The 20,230-nt window shown below is 42.6% G+C and overlaps 1 protein-coding gene across 3 annotated transcripts in view; it reads left to right on the top strand.

The window, feature by feature from the left end:
• The window catches only part of npr3 (natriuretic peptide receptor 3), an 89,233-nt gene that overhangs the window by 17,203 nt on the left and 51,800 nt on the right, over nucleotides 1-20,230 (top strand). For all 3 annotated transcript variants that reach the window (XM_059989516.1, XM_059989515.1, XM_059989517.1), the window contains exon 3: nucleotides 7,114-7,286. In XM_059989516.1, the coding sequence (XP_059845499.1) occupies nucleotides 7,114-7,286 (173 nt within the window). The remainder of the gene's footprint in view (nucleotides 1-7,113; nucleotides 7,287-20,230) is intronic.

The following is a 20,230-nucleotide window of genomic DNA, read 5'->3' as shown; positions in this document are numbered from 1 at the left end:
GCCTAGCGCTGACAAAATGGTGGTGGGACCATGGGCTATCCCTATTGTCAGGAGAGCGAGGAATGACAGGTCGGGATGTTTCAGCTATGGTAGGCTCCGCCCGGTTGTTGGAATAATGTCCAGCCCTAAAGGGGCGGAGGCCTGGGCAGAGCGGGCCTCTCAGTTGTTGGGTGAGTGGCAGTGCTCGGCTGAGGGAAAGCGACAGGGATGGGTTGAAAGTTTGAGCAGGCAGGCTGGTGGCGTTGTTAGAACTGTTGGGTGCAATTACCTCGAAGTGACAGTTGCCAGTTATGGGAAAGTGTGGGAAAATCTGTTTGGTTCAACTGGAAGTCAAATGCCGCAGCTGGGGGGCTTACCATATATGTGGCAGGAGATTGGTGGAAAGTTTTCAAGGTATCTTCTTTGGCTAGGGGGGAGATAAATTGCTTGCGGTGCCGGGGGATCAGCCCCTCCCTCAGTTGTTCAGCTGATCTGAGAGGTGTCTGGAAACTTAGAGGAGGCCCAGTGGGGGAACGGCTTGAGGTCTTTGGGGGAGCACGTTCCCAGCAATGTACCAAGGAACTCCCCAAAGGAACAGGCCCTAGGAAGGCTTAGATGGACCACGCACTTGGGTGTCATTACAGATAGACGGAAGCCATGCTAAAGACATCCACGACACCGGGGCGCAGGTCATGTTGCTGTACGGTTCATTTTACAACCGGTATTTGAAGCATTTACCCTTGACAACATTAAGGGCACTGGAGATTTGGGGTACCAGTTCTGGTGACTATCCAGACAACGATTATTGGTCAGTGAAACTGGAGCTCTTGGAGGCCAATGTGGGCGTGATTGAAGTTCATGAATCTTTAATGCTGATGTGTCCGGACACTGTTGAGACGGGCAGCGTTTCGATTCTGGAGGGGACCAACACCCTGCTGGTGAGGAGGTGACTGGGGGCCTGCCAGGAGGAGGTGGGTGAGCACTGTTGGGAGGCATTGTCGATGCACCCAGAGTTTCGAGCTGCTTGTGCGGACATGTGTAGCAGCATTGGGCCGGTACCGAATTCAAACGAGAGCCGGTGGTGGTATGGCCTGGGGGAATTATCTGAGGGTGAGACACTCTTAGTGGATGCTCTGAAATACCACGAGGGAGGGGAGTTGACTGCTGAAGACACCTCGGTGAGAGAGAGGTCGCGGCAACTGGCCCGTGCAGCCGTGGGAGACGTAGGCAGCGTGTGTGTGGATTATAGTGCTCTGAAGAGGTGCACTGTCAGTGACCAGAATACGGCCTTGAGGGCCAAAGAGGCAATGGAATGTCTGAGTGGTGCAAAGTGGTTTAAGGTGCTGGATCTGAGGAGTGGATGTTGCCAGATCCCGATGAGTGGGGCCGACACGGAGAAGACGGCCGTTATAGGTCCTCTAGGATTCTTCCAGTCCGAAAAGGTGCCACTAGGCATATCCGGAGCCCTTGCAACCTTCCCACAGGGCGTGGGGAAGACCTTGGGGGATGTGGAAGCGTTTGGAGTTTTGGTGTACGTGGATGATCTCATAGTATTTGGATCTGCCTCGGAACAATCTGAAGCGAGATTGTTGCAGGAGTGGTTGAGAACTAAAGAGCTAAAGCTTTCTCTGGACACATGCCAGGTCTGATGAAGGTCGCAGCCCGTGAATGACTGTCTCTACGGGATCAAGTTTGAAGTGAAGACGGAGAGACCGAATTCTCCACAGAGACTGGAGTAAGTGATCCGGAACCAGTTGGAAGACTTGCAAGTTGGGGAAGACAAAGGAAGTTGTCTGACTAAGGGCAACAGCAAACCGAGAGCCTGGAGAAAGAAGTTTGCGGAGGTGAAGCAATTGCGGACAGATCTCAGGAGAGGGAAGCGGAAGCTTGAAGGGAACTTGAAGATGACTATCGACAGTCCAAATGAAGTGGAAAACCTGAAAGTTGACCTGGAAGAAGTCATTAGGAAGAAAAAGCTGGAGGCTGACCTATTTTTAACTGCTGCTTTTCGGGTAGGTGCAAGAAGCTGGTGGAGTAACTGCATCCCAAATGGAGATGAACATATAACGTGAGTCAGAACTGGTGAGACTGTGGCGAGAGTTGGAGAAAGCAGAGGAGAAGCTGATGTCTCAATTGCAGGAGGCTGAAGAGTCTGCAGGAACAGTTCAGGCCAAGTGTTTCAGTTTGGAGAAAATCAAACAGCAGCTACCGATGGCGGAAATGAGGAAGAATACAGATTCGAAGGATGAAGTGCTGGATGGGTGGTACATACTGCCCTTTTCTATCTTCCCCTTGATTGAGGAAGAGACCTTTGGCCCTTCTCCCACTGAGTCAGGTGTAGTGGGGAGGGCTAGCTGTGGGCAGCCTGGGTTACTGCAGGACCCTGAAGGAAAAGGAGCGGGCCCCTGGACACGGGACAGGGGGCTCCCAGTTGCAGTGAGGGCACGAGTGAGAGGTTGAGAGAGGAGTTGCCAAGCAGACCCGAGGTATCCCCAGTTGTGTCCGAGCCTGAAGGGTTTAGGTGAGGGGGTACGGAGGTCTCGGAGGGTTAGGAAACTCCCAGATAAGTTGGCCTAAGTAGCGCCTGAGGAACAGGGCATGAGGTCTACTGTTTGGGGAGTAGTGTCACTGTTTGTGCCTGAATTGGGTTCTTGTTTTTGCAGGAAGGGTTGGCGAGTTACTTAGCAGTCATGAGGACATGACTTTTGTTGGTGGGGGCAGAGTGTAAGGGGTTCCTTCTTTATGTTACTGCTCCACCCAGACGGAAGCGAGCTGATCGAGCCTGAGGCTTACCAGGGGGTTACACTAGTATTCTTCAAAATTTAAACAATTCTGTGCCTTAGATTCAGGATGACATGCTAACCTCCCTCTTTTCGGTGAGAAGAGTTATAAACATTTCATCTCATTTTTAAATTTCTGATTTACCCATTTAAATCACCTTTGTACCTACTGCTTCCATATTGTATAATCCTGAGAATGTGTAAGACAATCCATGTCTTACCAGAGTTTAATATTCTGTAAGTTTATCATAAATTCTTTCTTTAGCAATTCACAGCCTTTAGAAATAAATTGCTCTTAATAACATAGTAACTTAAGGGTTTAATAATTTAAACCCTTACATTAATAGATGGAGTAACTATTAAAAAAATCACTAAATATTGTAACTTGTTGGAGTATCTCCAGATGAAATAATTTACAATGAGCATCTTGATAGTGAAGCACGAAGCAATGGATTCCTGAAGATGTCTACAGACCATGCTCTGTCTTCTTTTCCTCCTCCCATCTTCAGGTAGTGGCTGTAATTTCTTTGCAGCCCCATCTTGTGGAGAAAGAAATCATCCTCCTTTGCTCTCAAGTCAAAAATTCAAATTAATTTATTATCAAAGTACATAACTGTGACCGTACCCTACCCTGAGATTCATTTTCTTAAAAGCATTTACAGGAAAATAAAGAAGTACAATAGGATTCATGCCACAAATCTATACATAAACAATGACCGACAAATAAGAGCATATTCCCAATTTATAAACAGATTTCAGGAGCATAATGTGTTTGTACATTGTGGAGATCCTGTATTATATTGTGGTGATTTTCATAGCTCTCATTATTGTCCACAGATATAAGTGTTTATTGATTACAAAATTATAATATAAATGGCTAATACAATTGTAAATTGTCCCAGTACCGTGGTCTCAGGAATTTCTTATTCCACCTTTAGCTCTCCTCTCACCTCTTTTCACTTTGATGTGGACCTATTTTGTTAGTTGTCTTCCAATGCTGTCTGCTCTGTTAATGCTAATTTTGTGAAAATATAGTGCAAGCAGCTGCCTTTGAGGTCATTTCTCAAATGCCCTTTCTTGAAGCATGAATTTAAATAACTTGCACATGTTCAGGAATCACCTACTTTGGAGTGAGGAAGAATATTTGAGAGTAAAGTATTAAGCACGTTAAAGAAAATCTTTAATTGAACCTTCCAAACAGAAGCAATTGTCTCTTTTGATGCACACTGGAAACCCAATCAATCTCATACAATAGATGTCCAGCAGACAATAGACAACTCCTTCAGTCTAACCCCAGCTCATGTGTACACACTTGTGTACATTGTGGAAGGAACTGCAGAGAAGGTTACAGTCAGAATCAGATTTAATATTAATACAAAAAATTGTTGTATTGTGGCAGCACTACAATGCAATACATTAAAAACTATAAATTACAATAAGAAATATATTTAAAGAAAATTAAATAATTGGTGCACAAATAGTGAGGTAGTGTTTAGGGGTTGGTTCGTTGTCCATTCGGAAATAGGATGGTGGAGGGGAAAAAGCTGTTTCTAAAACATTGGGTGTGTGTCTTCAGGCTTCCGCAATGAGAAGAGGGCATATCCTGGGTGTGGCCGAAGCAGAGTTATATTCAGTTTCTGCGAGGAACTTGTAATGATAATGATCTCTATTGAAAGTTCTATATGGATATTTTAATGGAAGGGCCAAAATTTTAATGCTATCCAATAAATGACAGTACAGGTATAGACAAGACTAGGTATTAAGCAGTTAATCAGCCTTCACAGAAAGCATCTCTTTTCTATATGCTCATTTGGGTTTAATTATAGACTATTACTGCACTGGGCTCATAGTCAAGAGATCTGGACTAATAATTTGGAGACAGAAATTCATGGCAGCAGAGGAATTTCAAATTTATCAGTGAATTAAATCTGGGATTAAAAAGCTTGGACCAGTAAAAACAAACTCATCTGGTTTATTAATGTGTTTTATTTCATCTGGCATTTAACTGCTCTCCATTCAGTTCAAAGGCAACTACAGAAGAGCAATAAAAACTGCTCTTGCCAAAGTTACCTTCATTCCATGATTCAATAAAAAAGTCACTTCCAGATCTACGAAGTATGGTCATAATATAGTCTGTAGCAGTAGAGTACTGCCATGCACTGAGAACCTCAGCAGTTACGTGCTGTTTAATGCATCGCCTGCTAATTTTAGTATGCACTAGACTCCATATTTAAGCAGACTGATGAGAGTTACCAAGTTGCTTCTTCTAGGCTCCTGATGGCTGTATGATAAAAAGACATTGCAGCAGAATTAAGCCATTCAACCTATTAATGCTGCTCTGCCATTTCATCATGGATGATTTATTATCTTCCTCAAACCCTATTCTCTTGCCTCCTCCCCATAACTGTTGACACCCTTAATAATCAAGGACCTATCAAGCTCTGCTTTAAATAAAAACTTCTAAGAGTTCGAGGTTCAAGGTCAAAGTTATTATCAGCACACATACATATATGTCACCACATACAACCATGAGTTTCTTTTTATGTGGGCATACTTAGCAAATCTATAGAATAGTAACTGTAAACAGGATCTGTACACTGCAAAAATTAGAAACTGTAAATTGTAAACAAACTGTGCAAATGCAGGTTATAAATAAATAGCAATAAATAACAAACATGAAAAGATAAGATAAAAGAGTCCTTAAATGAGTGTAGTTATCCCCTTTTGTTCAAGAGCCTGATGGTTGAGGGGTAGTAGCTGTTCTTGAACCTGGTGGTGTGATACCCAATATGCCAAATGACTTGACCTCCATAGCTCTTTGTGGTAATGAATTTCGCAGATTTAACACTCTGGCTAAAAATTCCTTCCCAACCCTGTTTTAAAGGGACTGATGCTAGCAGATAAAATAAGCAACAAATTGGTGTGGTACAGTTGTTGTCCTAGGTTGTACTCTCAAGCTCCAGTTTTTGTCAGTGAAGGCATTATGCTAATAGGTCATGAGGTGAAAATTTGTCAATAGAAAAGCAGCAGATCCATTAATATGATTAGCACCAGGAAGTAGTTGACACTGATTCCCAGTAGGTTCTGTTTCACCTGGAAGTGATTTCAAGCTGGCATTAGCCTATTGTGGTCAATTTGATTCTTGAGCAATTTGCACAAAAAAAATACAAATTGATCTAGTTCTCTATTAAAATGACCAAGGTTTTGATTTATTATTGTCACAGATACCAAGATATAGTGAAGTTTGTCTTGAATACTATTCATACAGAATATATCACACATAGTGCATTGTGCTGTAGTAGTGTAGGCCTCCGTTAGTCTTGATAGACCATGGATTTGCACCTTGGAAAGTTTCCAGGGCACAAGCCCGGACAAGGTTTTTTTTGTAATGGAAGACCAGCAGCTGCCCAAGCAGCAAGTCTCCCCTCTCCATGCCACCAATGTTGTCCAAGAGAAGGGCATTAGGACCCATATAACTTGGCACCGGTGTCATCGCAGAGCAATGTGTGGTTAAGTTCCTTGCTCAAGGACACACACGCAAGCCTCAGCCAAGGCTCGAACTAGCAACCTTCAGATAACTAGACGAACACTTTAACCACTTGGTCGTGCGCCAATGCATTATGCTAGCATAAGTTAATACAATAACAAAGCAGAATGAACTGTAATATTTACCAAAAAGGTGCATTGCAGGTAAGTGATAATGTGCAAGATGATACCAAGGTAGATTGTAAGGCCAACAGTTAAATTCTGAAGCTCAGAGTTCATCTTATTGTGGAAGAGGCCTTTTTAGAAGTCTGCTAACAGTAGGATAGAAGCTGCCCTTGAACCTGGTGGTATGTGCTTTCAGGCTTTTGTACCTTTTGCTTGATGGGAGATGGGGGAAGAGAGAATGGGTGAGCTGGTGGGTAAGGTCTTTGATTATGCTGGTTATCACTGAGGGGAAGTTGGTTCCTGTGATGTGCTGAGCTGCATCCATTTCTCTCTCTGCAGTTTCTTGTGGTCCTGTGCAGAGCAGTTGCCAAACCAACTGACCTTCTGTAAAATAGTGTCATACATTGAAGCCCTGTTATTATCTTCTATGTCTATTCTATACCATTAAAGTAAAACATTTACTTATTGTAATTTTGTTGCCAGCAGTAATGGACCCTGTATCACATTTATAGTTAATCAATTTTTTACACTTTTTTGTCAGCTTTAGGTGTAACACCAATGCTAATATCATAGCCAATTTTAAATACCATTAATATTTATATTCTAATTATTTTAAATAACTGATGTTATGTTAGATAATTATGTCAAAACAGTAAAGTAAGATGGTATTATTATAAAGTAAAATTCTTTATTTTCTTCTTAGGAAATGGCTCATGGAAACAAGGAGATAAATTTGATCTTGAAGCCAAACAAGCTTACCAGTCACTCCAAACTGTGACTCTACTGAAGACAGCAAAGCCAGAGTTTCACAAGTTTGCTGCTGATATGAAAAACAGATCTCTCCATCATTATGATTTGACATATGAAGATGATAATGTACGTAAGTCTGTCATTTAATTTAAAGAAATTTAATTGTTCTATTGTTCTAACAGACACTTGGTTCTGGAAGGTGAATGATAGAATCAATTTAGATTGATTTGTGAATGTATCCAGCAGCAGACTAGAAGGACAGTGAACCAGACAAAACAATATTTGAGAGTTACTTCATCATCTTTTAACACAGTGAAATAATTTCTTTAATAACTTAAGTGTAGGACAGAGTATATGGTGGCTGCAAAACCAGTGCTGATTTATATTATAAGTATATACTTTGGAAAAAATGATGAGTGTAATCTTGCAAATTTTTGATACTGGTAGGAAAACTTAGTTGTCCAAGACCCCCAAATTTACAATATGTTTATTAAGGCCAACAAGAATGGAAAGCTAGAAAATAGTGCATGATTTTACAAAATTGTCTGTTTGAAGATTGATTTCACCTCTTGTGAATGATATAGGCTGTTGTTTGCTTGGAGTCAAAGAGTCTTTCAGCATAGATTCTCCAGATGATTGATATCACCCCACATATGTAAAAGTTTATTTTAATAAAAATAAAATAAAATAATCAATAATAACTGTTTTACTGTTCATGGAAGATTTTATGTTTGAGTATGTGGGTGAATTCTGGCTGGAAACTGAAGAGTATGCTGACCATATTTTTTTTTTAAATAGCTAAAGCAGAAACATTATCTCAGTTTGTAAAGGATTCTCTTAGCTTCATCTTGAGGTGTGCATGGAGTTAGTGCTAGAGCTCTTCATCACAGAGTTGGATTTAGACTTAGTTATTTTATAAAATTTCTTGCTTCTGCTACCTTTCATTTCTTTCTTGTTTTCATGGCTACCAAGAGAAGAAGAATTTCAGAGTTGTGTACTTTGATAATAGATGAACCTTTGAACTTTTGAAATATTGCACAGAATGGTCCCTTCCTGCCCTTTGAGCCACGTTGTCCAGCAATACCCGATCTGGCCTAATCACGGGACAATTTACAATGGCCAATTAACCTACCAACTGCTACGTCATTGGACAGTAGGAGGAAACTGGAGCACCCAGAGGAATCCCACACAGTTACAGAAGAATGTACAAACTCCTTACAGACAACAGCAGGAATTGAACCCAGATCACTGGCATAGTAAAGCGTGAAGTAAAGCTACCATGCCATCCTATGTAATTTCTATGAAATTTCTATGTTGGATCTTTTTGGATTGGAGGGGCATTCAAATTAGGCACTAACTTAGGGCTATGTACGAGGAAAGGGTTAGATTAATCTTACAGTAGGTTGAAAGATCAGCTCAACATCAAAGACCAAAGGGCCTTTAATGTGCTGTAGTATTCTATGTTCTAATTAGAACATCCAGAATAAGAATCAAGTTTAACATCATTGGCATATTTCATGAAATTAGCTGTTTTGCAGCAGCTGTACAATGCAATGCATAATAAAAATAACTATAAATTTATGACTATAATTAAATATCTGAAATTTGCTTAACAGAGTACAGACTAATAAGCAGGTACTGGCCAACCAAACAGACATAGTAATACTGGACAAGGAACAGAAGAAAGGAATAGTAATAGATGAGGCAATCCCAAATGACAGTAACTTCAGGAAGAAAGAATATGAGAAGCTGGAGAAATGCCAGGGCTTGAACGAGCAGATGGAAAGGATGTGGATGATTAAAGCCAGAGTAATCCTAGTGGTGATAGGAACACTTGGAGCTGTGACACCTGGACTGGGAGAGTCATTCCAACAAATCTCAGGAACAACTTCTGATATCTTGGTCCAGAAGAACACACTACTAGGAACTGCAAGGATACTGCATTGACCCCTCCAGCTCCCAGGCCTCTGGTTGAGCTCCTGAGATTGAAAGAAAAAATACACCTACACACCACCCATAAGGGGTGAGAAAAATCACATAAATTAAATAGGTAGATCAAAAAGAGAGAGATAAAACTGAGGCAGTGTGCATTGGTTCATTATCAATTCAGAAATCTGACGGCAGAGAGGAATAAGCTGTTCCTAAAATTTTGTGTGTGTATCTTGAGGCTCCTGTTCCTTGTCTCTGATGATAGCAATGAGAAAAGGGCATATCTCAGGATAAATCTACAGAAATATTGATCAGGAACTTGAGACTACTTCCTCTCTTTCCAAAGCTGATCCCTCAATGAGGATTGGTGTGTGATCTCGACTTCCCCTTCCTGAAGTCCACAGACAGTTTTTTGGTCCTACAGATGTTGAATGCCAGGTTGTTTTTGTGACACCACTCAACCCACTGATCTATCTCACTCCTGTACACCTCTTCATGATCTGAAATTCTGTCAACAATATTCTGTTAACATTGGCAAATTTATATGTGGTGTTTCAGCTGTACCTAGCCACACAGTCAAAGGTGTAGAGAGAGTAGTGCAGTGGATCCTTGAAGTATGCCACTGTTGATTGTCAACCAGGTGGAGATGTTATTTCCAATCTGCACAGACTGTGGTCTCTCGATGAGGAGATCAAAGAACTAGTTGCAGAGATCGGTACAGAGGTCCAAGAATTAGAGCTCGTTGATTAGTACTGAGGGATAGGATGGTGTTGAACGCTGAACTGTGTTCAATAAACAACAGCCTGATGTTGGTATTGTTTTTTCAAGGTTGATGAAAGGCTGAGTGGAGAACCACTGATATTGCATCCTTGGTAAACCTATTGCAGTGATAGGCAAATTGTAGTGGATCTATGTCTTTGCTTAGGCAGGAGTAGAGTTTAGTGTTGACCAACCACTCAACACAGTAAATGTAAGTGCAGCTGGACAATAGTTGTTGAGGGAGCTCACCCTAATCTTCTAAGGGACTAGTATGATTTTGCCCCAATGAAACAGTTGCAAACCTCCCACTGCAGCAGTGAGAGATTGCAGGAAAGGAAATTATAGGCCATTTAGCCTGACCTCAGTGGCTGGGAAGATGTTGGATTTTATTATTAACGTTTAAAGTAAATTTATTATCAAAATACATGTAGTCACCATATACAACATTGACATTAATTTCCTTGTGGGCATACTCAATAAATCTAATAATGATAATATAATCAATGAAAGGCTGCACCAACTGGGTGTACAACCAATGTGCAAAAGAGAACAAACTGTGAAAACACAAAAGAAGAAAAAATAATTATAAATAAATAAGCAATAAATGTTGAGAACATGAGATGAAGAGTCCTTGAAAGTGAGTCCATAGATTGCAGGTACATTTCAGAGATGGGGCAGGTGAAGTTATCCCCTTTGTTTCAAAAGTTTGAAGACTGAGGGCTAATAACTGTTCCTGAACTTGATGGTGTAATCCACGAGGCTTCTGTACCTTATTCCCGATGGCATCAGCGACAAGAGAGGATGACCTAGTTGGTGGGGGTCCCTGATGATGGATGCTGCTTTTCTGTGACAATGCTACATGTTGATGTGGTCAGTGGTGGGGAGGGATTACCCATTATGGACTGGGCCGATTCCACTACTTATTGTAGGATTTTCTGTTCAAGGGCATTGGTGTTTCCATACCAGGCTGTGATGCAGCCAGTCAATATACTCTTCACCACACATGTACAGAAGTTGGTCAGAGTTTTAGATATCATGCTGAATCTTCGCAAACTCCTCAGGAAGTAAAGGTTCTGCCATGCTTTTTTTCATAATTGCACCTCCGTGTCGGGTGAGGACAAGTCTTCTGAAATAAAAACACCAAGGAATTTAAAGTTGCGGAGCCTCTTTACCTCTGATTCCCAATGAGTACTGGCTCATGGACCTCTGGATTCCTCCTCCTGAAGTCAATAATCATCTCCTTGGTCTTGCTGACATCGGGTCGTGGCACCATTCAGCCAGATTTTCAGTCTCCCTCCTATACGCTGATTCATCACTACTTCAGATTCAGCCTCTGTCATCAGCAAACTTGAATATGCCACTAGAGCTGTGTTTAGCCACACAGTCATAAGTGTAAAGCGAGTAGAGCAGGGGCTAAGCACATACCCTCGAGGAGGAACACCTGTGCTGATGGAGATTGTGGAGGAGGTATTGCCAATCCAAACTGACTGGGGTCTGCAGGTGAGGAAATTGAGGACCCAAGGAGATATTGAACTGTGGAATGATCAGACTGCAGTGGAGGCCAAGTCTGGGAGTATATTTAAAGTGGAAGTTGATGGTTTCCTGATTAGTCAGGTCATCAAAGAATATGGTGAGAATGCAGGTGTGTGGGGTTGAGTGGTGTCCAGCATCAGTCTTAATGGACAGGCGGAGCAGACTCGATGGGCTGAATGGCCAAATTCTGCTCCTGTGTCTTGTGGTCTGAAAGATGTGCCGGCATTGGGAGGAGTCCAGAGCAGGTTCATGAGAATAATCCCTGGATTATTCTCTAACAGCTCTGGGCCTGTACTCACTGGAATTCAGAGGAATGAAGGGAGATCTGATAGAAACATATTGAATATTGTAAGGCATTAATAGATTGGATTTGGAAAGGATGTTTCCTATAGCAGGGGAGTCTAGAACCAGTATGTGCAGCCTCAGAGAGGGATGTCCATTTAGAACAGATGAGGGAAAAAACTTCTTTAGCCAGAGGGTGGTGATTCTGAGGAATTCATTGCCATAGATGGCTGTGTAGGCCAGGTCATTGGGTGTATTTAAGATGGAAGTCGATAGGTTCTTGATTAATCAGGGTGTCAGAGGTTACAGGGAAAAGGCAGGAGAATGGGATGGAGAGGTGAAATAAATCAACCATGATGGAATGGCAGAGCACACTTGATGGACCGAATGACCTAATTCTGCTACTTTGTCTTGTGGTCTTATGGACTGGAAAATTGCAAATGTCACTCCATTCTTCAAGAAGGGAGGGAAGCAGAAGAAAGAAAATTATAGGCCTTTTAGAATGACCTCAGTGTTGGGACGATGTTGGAGTCAATTGTTAAGGATGAGGTTTCAGGGTACTTGGAAGCACATGATAAATATTATTTTTATTGACTGAAGAAGTTTTAAAACATGGAAACCGTTTTACGTCTGGAAAGGTTGGATTTGGACCCTCAAGACCCTGAAGCAGCTCTTGCTTTTGAACATTGGCTTGCATGCTTCCAATCATACTTGGTGGAGCTTCGTGTGACTGACCCTGCCGTTATGTACAAAATTCTCCTCTCGAGGGTCACCCCAAAAGTTTATTCCATTATCCGGGACCTGCCGACCTACGATGGGGCACTGGATGCCCTCAAAAGACAGTACCTGTGGCCGGTGAACACCGTCTACGCAAGACATCGTTTAGCTACCCGGCGACAGTGGCCTGGAGAATCGTGCGCTGAGTTTCTCCGAGCACTACAGACACTCGTCCGAGCTTGTGACTGCAAGACGCTCATGGCAGAACAACTTGCAGAGCTGCTAGTGCGAGACGCCTTTGTGACGGGACTGAGGTCAGGGTACATGCACCAGCAACTGCTGGAACACTCCGATCTTACCTTACGCTCGGCGATCGAGACGGCCAACGCTCTGGAAGCTGCGCTGCACTACGCCGACACTGTCCAGTCGCGCGATTCCCCGCCGGTTCCATGGACACCTCAGACCCCGCCACCGCTGGCTCCCACAAGCGAAATCGCCGCTGCCAGTCGCGATTCCACGAGCTCCCCGAACCCGACCATGGCGATGGCCTGTCAGAAGCCTGTGCTTTGTTATTTCTGTGGCCACAAAAAGCACCCTCGTAAACACTGTCCAGCGCGAGAAACGACCTGCTCCAGCTGCGGAAAGCGGGGTCATTTCGCCAAGGTCTGTAAGTCTAAACTGCGAGCGGAGTGCAGCGCTGAGGGTGAAACGTGGGGGCCGCCATCTTGCATGCCCGGATGTGGGCGGCCATCTTTGTCGGCGTCAGCACACCCCGCCCCCGACCCTCCGATGCTTACCGGGTACCCCGGATGTGGGCGGCCATCTTTGTCGGCGTCAGCACGCCACGCCCTCGACCCTCCAATGCTTACCGGGTACCCCGACGGCGATTCAATTCTGGCCACTGTAACCCTCGACCAAAGCGCCCCACACCAGCTTGCAAGGTCCATGATGGACATCCGGGTGGAGGGGCACAGGACTAGATGCCTGTTTGATACGGGCAGCACTAAGAGTTTTATTCACCCGGACACAGTGCAACGCTGCGGACTCGCAACACGGCCAGTAAGTCAGAAGATCCATTTGGTTTCTGGGTCGCATTCCACAGACATCCGGGGGGGGGGGTTGTGTAGCGACATTGGTGGTGCAAGGCACAGAATATCGGAACTTTGCGCTGCTGGTCATGCCTAATCTGTGCGCACCTGTGCTATTGGGGCTGGACTTCCAGAGCCACCTCGAAAGTGTGACTATGGTATCTAACGGGCCCCTCCCACCACTCACTGTCCAGAATCCTCAGTTCTGTGGGACAGGGGAAAATCTTGCCTGACAAAATCTGCTGGAATTCTTTGAGGAAATAACAAGCAGGAGAAACAAAGGAGAATTGGTGGATGTTGTGTACTTAGATTTTCAAAAGGCCTTTGCCAAGGTGCCACAAGGTGCCAGATTATCTGGCTGGTTAGCAAGGTAAGAGCACATGGTATTAGAAGAAGAAATACTAACATCGATTGAGTAAGAGGCAAAGAGTTGGAATAAAGGGAGTCTTTTCTGATTAGCTGCCAGAGACTTGTGGGGTTCCGCTGGGGTCGGTATTGGTATTGGGACTGTTTCTTTTTATGTTAAAACATAATAAGAACATAAGAACTGGAGCAGGCCATCTGGCCCGTAGAGCCTGTTCTGCCATTCAATAAGGTCATGGCTGATCTGGCCAAGGACTCATCTCCACCTACCTGCCTTTTCCCCATAACCTTTAATTCCCCTTCTATGCAAAAATCTATCCAACCTTGTCTGAAATATATTTACGGAGGTAGCCTCACTATTTCATTGGATAGAGAATTCCACAGATTCACTACTCTCTGGGAAAAGCAGTTCCTCCTCAACTCTGTCCCAAATTGATTCACCCAAATCTTGAGTCCATGTCCTCTGGTTCTAGCCTCACCTACCAGTGGAAATAACTTTCCTGCCTCTATCTTATCTATCCTTTTCATAATTTATGATCTTCTCTCATTCTTCTAAATTCCAGCGAGTACAGTCCCAGGCGACTCAATCTCTCCTCATAGTCTAAGCCCACATCTCTGGAATCAACTTGGTTAACCTGCTCTGCAACTCCTCCAAAGCCAGTATATCCTTCCTTTGTTGTATGTTAATGGTTTGGATGATTGAATTGATGACTTTGTAGCCAAGTTTGTAGATGATATGAAGATAGGTGGAGGGGCAGGTAGCGCTGAGGAAGCTCGGGGGGCTGCAGAATGACTTAGGCAGACTAGGAGAATGGGCAAAGAAATGGCAGATGGAATACAGTGTCAGTGTATTGTCATGTAGTTTGGTAGCAGAAATAAAAGCCTGGACTATACTGTAAGTGGGGAGAAAATTCAAATATTTCAGGTGCAAAGGAACTTGGGAGTCCTCGTGCAAGATTCCCTGAAGGCTAACTTACACGTTGAGTCGGTGGTGAGGAAGGCAAATGCAATGTTAGCATTCTTTTTGAGATGACTAAAATATAAAAACAAGGATGTAATGCTGAGATTTTATAAGGCACTGGTGAGGCGTCACTTGGAGTGTTGTGATCAGTTTTGGGCCCCTTATCTAAGAAAGAATGTGCTAACATTGGAGAGAGTTCAAATGAGTCTCACAAAAATGATTCAGAAATTGAAAGGCTTATCATATGAGGAGCATTTGATTGCTCTAGGCCTGTACACACTGGAATTTAGAAGAATGGGGTGGGGGGGGGGGGTGAAATCTCATTGAAAACTATTGAATGCTGAAAGGCCTAGAAAGGATGGCCTAGATAGATTATTTATCCAGAAGGCAATGAATCTCTGGAATTCAGTGGCACAGGTGGCTGTGGAGATCAGGTCATTGAGTGTATTTGCGGTGGAGGTTGATAGAAGTCAGGGCATGAAAGGCAGGAGAATGGGGCAGAGAGGGAAATGGATCAGCCATGATCAAGTGCTGGAGCAGGCTCGATGGGCTGCATGTCCTAATTCTGCTCCAATGTCTTGTGGTCTAAATAACACAATGTTTTCTCTTTGGAAACATTTGTTTACGCTATTTTAACAATGGACAATTAAAAAAAAATCTTTTGCAAATGTTTGAAGCCTGTGGACTGGTTTTGCTGTAGACATGCCAGTAGAGTGGTGTAATGGTTAGCATGACACTATTACTGTATCAGCAACCTGGATTTAATTCTACTAGTGTCTATAAGGAGATTATACATTCTGCCTGTGACCACGTGTTCCTGGCGTTCTCCAATTTCTTACCACATTCCAAAGACGTATGGGTTAGTAGTTTATTCCGGGAATGAGAGGGTTAACATATGAGGAATGTTTGACCGCTCTTGGACTGTACTCCTTGGAGTTTAGAAGAATGAGGGGGGACCTCACAGAAACATTTCGAATGTTGAAAGGCATGGACAGAGTGGATGTGGCAAAGTTGTTTCCCATGGTGGGGGAGTCTAGTACGAGAGAGTATGACTTAAGGATTGAAGGGCCCCCATTCAGAACAGAGATGTGAAGAAATTTTTTTAGCCAGAGGGTGGTGAATCTTTGGAATTTGTTGCGACGGGCGGCAGTAGAGGCCAAGTCATTGGGTGTATTTAAGGCAGAGATTGATAGGTATCTGAGTAGTCAGGGCATCAAAGATAATGCTGAGAAGGCCGGAGAGTGGGACTAAATGGGAGAATGGATCAGCTTATGATAAAATAATGGAGCAGACTCAATGGGCCGAATGGCCAACTTCTGCTCCTTTGTCTTATGGTCTTATGGTCTTATGGTTTTTATTAAGTCTGTAGGTGAGTAGGTCACATGGGTGTAATTGGGCATGGTGAGCTCAATGGGCCAGAAAGGTTTGCTGCCGTGCTGTTATTTCTAAATAAATAAAAAAGTGAAGGACCTCTGGAAAACTGAGTGTATGGTAGCTTATATTTTTATCCCATCTATGTAAATTGATAGCAAATATGGGCATAGCAAGGATGGAATTTCACAATCTTCTATTCCATGTGTTCATAGGGGAGAGATTAGAAGATTTCTTCATATAGAAGGTAGTGATGTAGAAAATATTTTGCATTTGGGTATTAATGGAGTCATAGATCATTATTTATTTGAAGTAAAAAAAAACTAAATGAACGTCTGAAGTTCACCTCTGTCTGGGGAATTTATTTAATTCTAGTTTTCATCATTGAAGTTTAGAATTAAGTGTGCATTTATAACTGAGCCTGCTTTTGACATGTGTAATCCAATGTGTGCATTAATAGAGACTATTAATGTGAGTGTAATATACATTCAAGTACAAAAAAAGATTACAAAGATAGTGCAAACTTTCTTAGTTCTTTGGATCTCGACATATTCAGCATAAAGTTAATTTTTCAGATTATAAGGCAATTGTCAAAAATTCCAGTGAACAATAAAGAGTGTTTATTTTTAATATAGTGAATTCATTCATCATCTGGATGTAATCATTGCCTGAAAAGTTAATGCAAGCAGATCACATGGTGACTTTCAAAGAGAGTTGGAACTAAGTTTGAAATAGAGAAATTTGCAAGGCCACTGGGCAAGATAGAACAATGGACCCATTGGATATTGCTTTCAAAGACTACATAGACACAATTGTAACACTTGCTTCACCTAGCATCTTAATATAGGGGTGATAACCCCCTGCCCAGCCAACTTAAGAAATCTCGTTTGGGTGGATTCGGCACGATGTGTCGCCTGTTACAAATCAGTACCCCGAAATAACAAACAGTACACAATATGTGATTAAACAATTAAGCTTTATAGCTCTTACTTCGGCTATATGGTTAGTAGAAAAACAAAATATAAAAGAAAAAGGGCCCAAATCATAAGATTTAATAATAAACAGTCTGTGCACAAAGTTGGAGCTCACTCAGTAGTCTTACTTCCACCATTGGCCTCCTCCAAGTGTCGCCGGCCTTCGGACCCCTGCTCTGAGTCCACCCCATCCGGCGGTCTACCAACTCTCTCCATTCACATCTTCTCTCTTCATCTCTTACTCTCTCTCCCTCTCGCAAAAGCCCGCGAAGCCAACTGCTTCCAGAATCACGAGACGGGGCAACAAAATCCTGATTGGCTAACATGCATCCACAGTCCTGTTATCTCCAGTCATTACCCAAACATTGCTGCTACAGAGAAACTGTTACTGCAGCAGTGAACATTACAGAGAAGCCACTACATTAACAGTGAAACCTTACAGCATGTTACACAATGATCAAATGATGTCCTTCAACCCTTTATGACTGTGCACGTGGAATTTTATATATACGGATCTTTAAATCAAGCCATTTAAAATACATAAAGTAACATAACTGTCTGAATGGTCTATGGATAAATTTCATTTCATAAGTCCAGAGAGACTACATGCAGGTTAATATTGACAAGGGGTTAGCAACTCATCCTTGTGTACAGCTGTGTGGTTGGGAGTTAAAACAGCTAAAACCATTCACTTCATCAGCAGAAAAGCATTAGTGCATCTCACTATGTTTGCCTATTTAAGATCATTCTACCCATTACTGTATTAGTTTGTGAAGTAATCGGTGCAACTACTCACAGTTATACCTCTCCGGCTCCAAATGATGAGTCATCCAGACTGGCTAATCATTAATGGTGACCTGAAGTGCTCCAGAACTGCTGAGTTTTGATAACAGATTATCGAGTTTGCCAGAGCTCAGTTGCGTAGCGATGAGCTTCATGCTGTTACAGCACCAGTTGAAAGGTCGGAGTTCGATTCCTGAGGCTGCCTGTAAGGGGTTTGTATAACCTCCCCCTATGACTGTGTAGGTTTCCTCCCACATTCCAAAGAAATAAAGGTTAGGGTTGGAGAGCTGACGGCATACTATGTTGGCACTGGAAGCGTGGCAACACTTGAGACTGTCCAACACAATCCTTGCTGATGTCATTTGACCCAAGCAACACATTGATGTACATATGACAAGTACAGCTAATCTTAGAAAGAAAAGGTTGCTAGAATTACATAGAATTAATCAAGGCTCCAGACAAGCCTTCTTCCCACCCTACTTCATCGAGCCTTGTTATTACCATCAAAAAAAAGTACAACAAATACTGGAAATCTGTTGGGAACTACTGTATGACAATGGGCTATGGTTATGTGAGGCTCAATGGGACTAGGGAGAATAATAGACTTGCACAGAATAGATGGACCAGAAGACTTGTTTCTCTGATGTAGTGCTCAGCGACTCTGCTGGAAATAGCTAGCTCCATAAGCATTAGCAGCAGAGAAAGAAATGGAGTTACTGTTTTAGGCTGATGAACTTCTATCAGAACTTTTGAACATGTCCTTCCATTATAAAAGCAGACTATGCAGCAAACACTCAGCAGGTCAGGCAGCATTGGTCAAGGACAAAGTTTGAAGGGGTGTGGGGGTTTAGTTGAGAGAAGCAGGGACAATGATTTTGTTCAAGGATCCTTCACCTGAAATGTAGAAGTGAAAAAAAAAGATTTGATTTTATGACAAGAGAAAATGTACAGATGCTGGAAATCTGCGCAACACACACAAAATGCTGGAGAAACTCAGCAGGCCAGGCAGCGTCTAGGAAAAGAGTACAGTGAATGTTTTGGGCCAAAACCATTCAAGATTTGATTTTAGTTTGCTGAAAGGCAGAACAGTGGAGCAAATGGAGGGAACTCCTGTGATTTCCTGTCAACTTTGGTCTCATCCGAACTGGAAATGGGAGAAACGTCGGGACAGCCAATGAAGAGTTTTACAGAGTGCAATTCATTTTTAATATTAAGAGAGTGCCTTCAGTGTGAGAGAGTTTATTTAATGAGGGTGGAGCCTATGCCATTTCAAGAAAGCTTTGCAGCACAATGCTACATTTTTGACAGTAGAACAGTGGACTGACACATTCTACCCACATGTCGCATGGCTTTTACCCTGCAGGTCAGGACATAAATATCTTTGTGATATTTACATTTGCATATGTTGTGACTCGCGCAGTTCAGACAGACTATCCTGGTTAGATGGATCTCCTGCAGAGAAAACTGGTAAAAGCCGCCCTGATTGGTAATTAGTTTCCTCGAGCTCCTGAACCATGCTTCAGTATAGCAGTCACTCTTGCTTTTATTTTGTCAGTGATGGAATAGCTTTTATGCTCTACTCTGTTGTTATTCAGCCAAATATTCATATCTGTGTCCCTCTTCCACTTTCTTCCCATCACAATGTAGCCACTGATGCTAGATGGATCTCACCTTCTGCCTTTATTAACTGCAGCAATCTGGGATCTTGATCTTTTAGGTTTCTGAATAAAGAAAGAGATACTTTGAGCCAAATAAACTTGAAATTACACTCAGTAGCCACTTGTACCTAATGAAATGGCCACTGAGTGTATGCTTGTGGTCATCTGTTGTTGTAGCTCATCCACTTCAAGGTCCAATATGCTGTACATTCAGAGATGCTTTCTGCACAGCACTGTCATAACACGTGGTTATTTGAGTTACTGTCACCCTCCTGTCAGCTCGACCCAATCTGACCATTCTCCTCTGACCTCTCTCATTAATGAAGGTCCACAGAACTGCTGCTGACTGCATTTTTCTTTTTGTTATTTGCCCCATTGTCCGAAAACTCGAGAGACTGTTATGCATGAAAATCTCAGGAGTCCATCATTCTTACCTGGTCTGTATTCAAAATTGTTTAAGCTAATTTCCTTTACTTTACTTTATACTTTATTGTCACCAAACAATTGACACTAGAGTGTACAATCATCACAGTGATATTTGTTTCTGCTCTTCGCGCTCCCTGAAGTCCAAATTAAAGTAAATATAATAAAAATTTAAATTATATATCATAATTAGAAAAATAGATAAGGGTAGTGCAAGGCAGATCCAGAA

The sequence above is a fragment of the Hypanus sabinus genome, chromosome 14 (assembly GCF_030144855.1).
Source record: "Hypanus sabinus isolate sHypSab1 chromosome 14, sHypSab1.hap1, whole genome shotgun sequence".
Classification (NCBI taxonomy): Eukaryota; Metazoa; Chordata; class Chondrichthyes; order Myliobatiformes; family Dasyatidae; genus Hypanus; species Hypanus sabinus.
The sequence above is the reverse complement of the archived record's forward strand: the minus strand, read 5'-3'. Positions and strand labels throughout refer to the sequence as shown.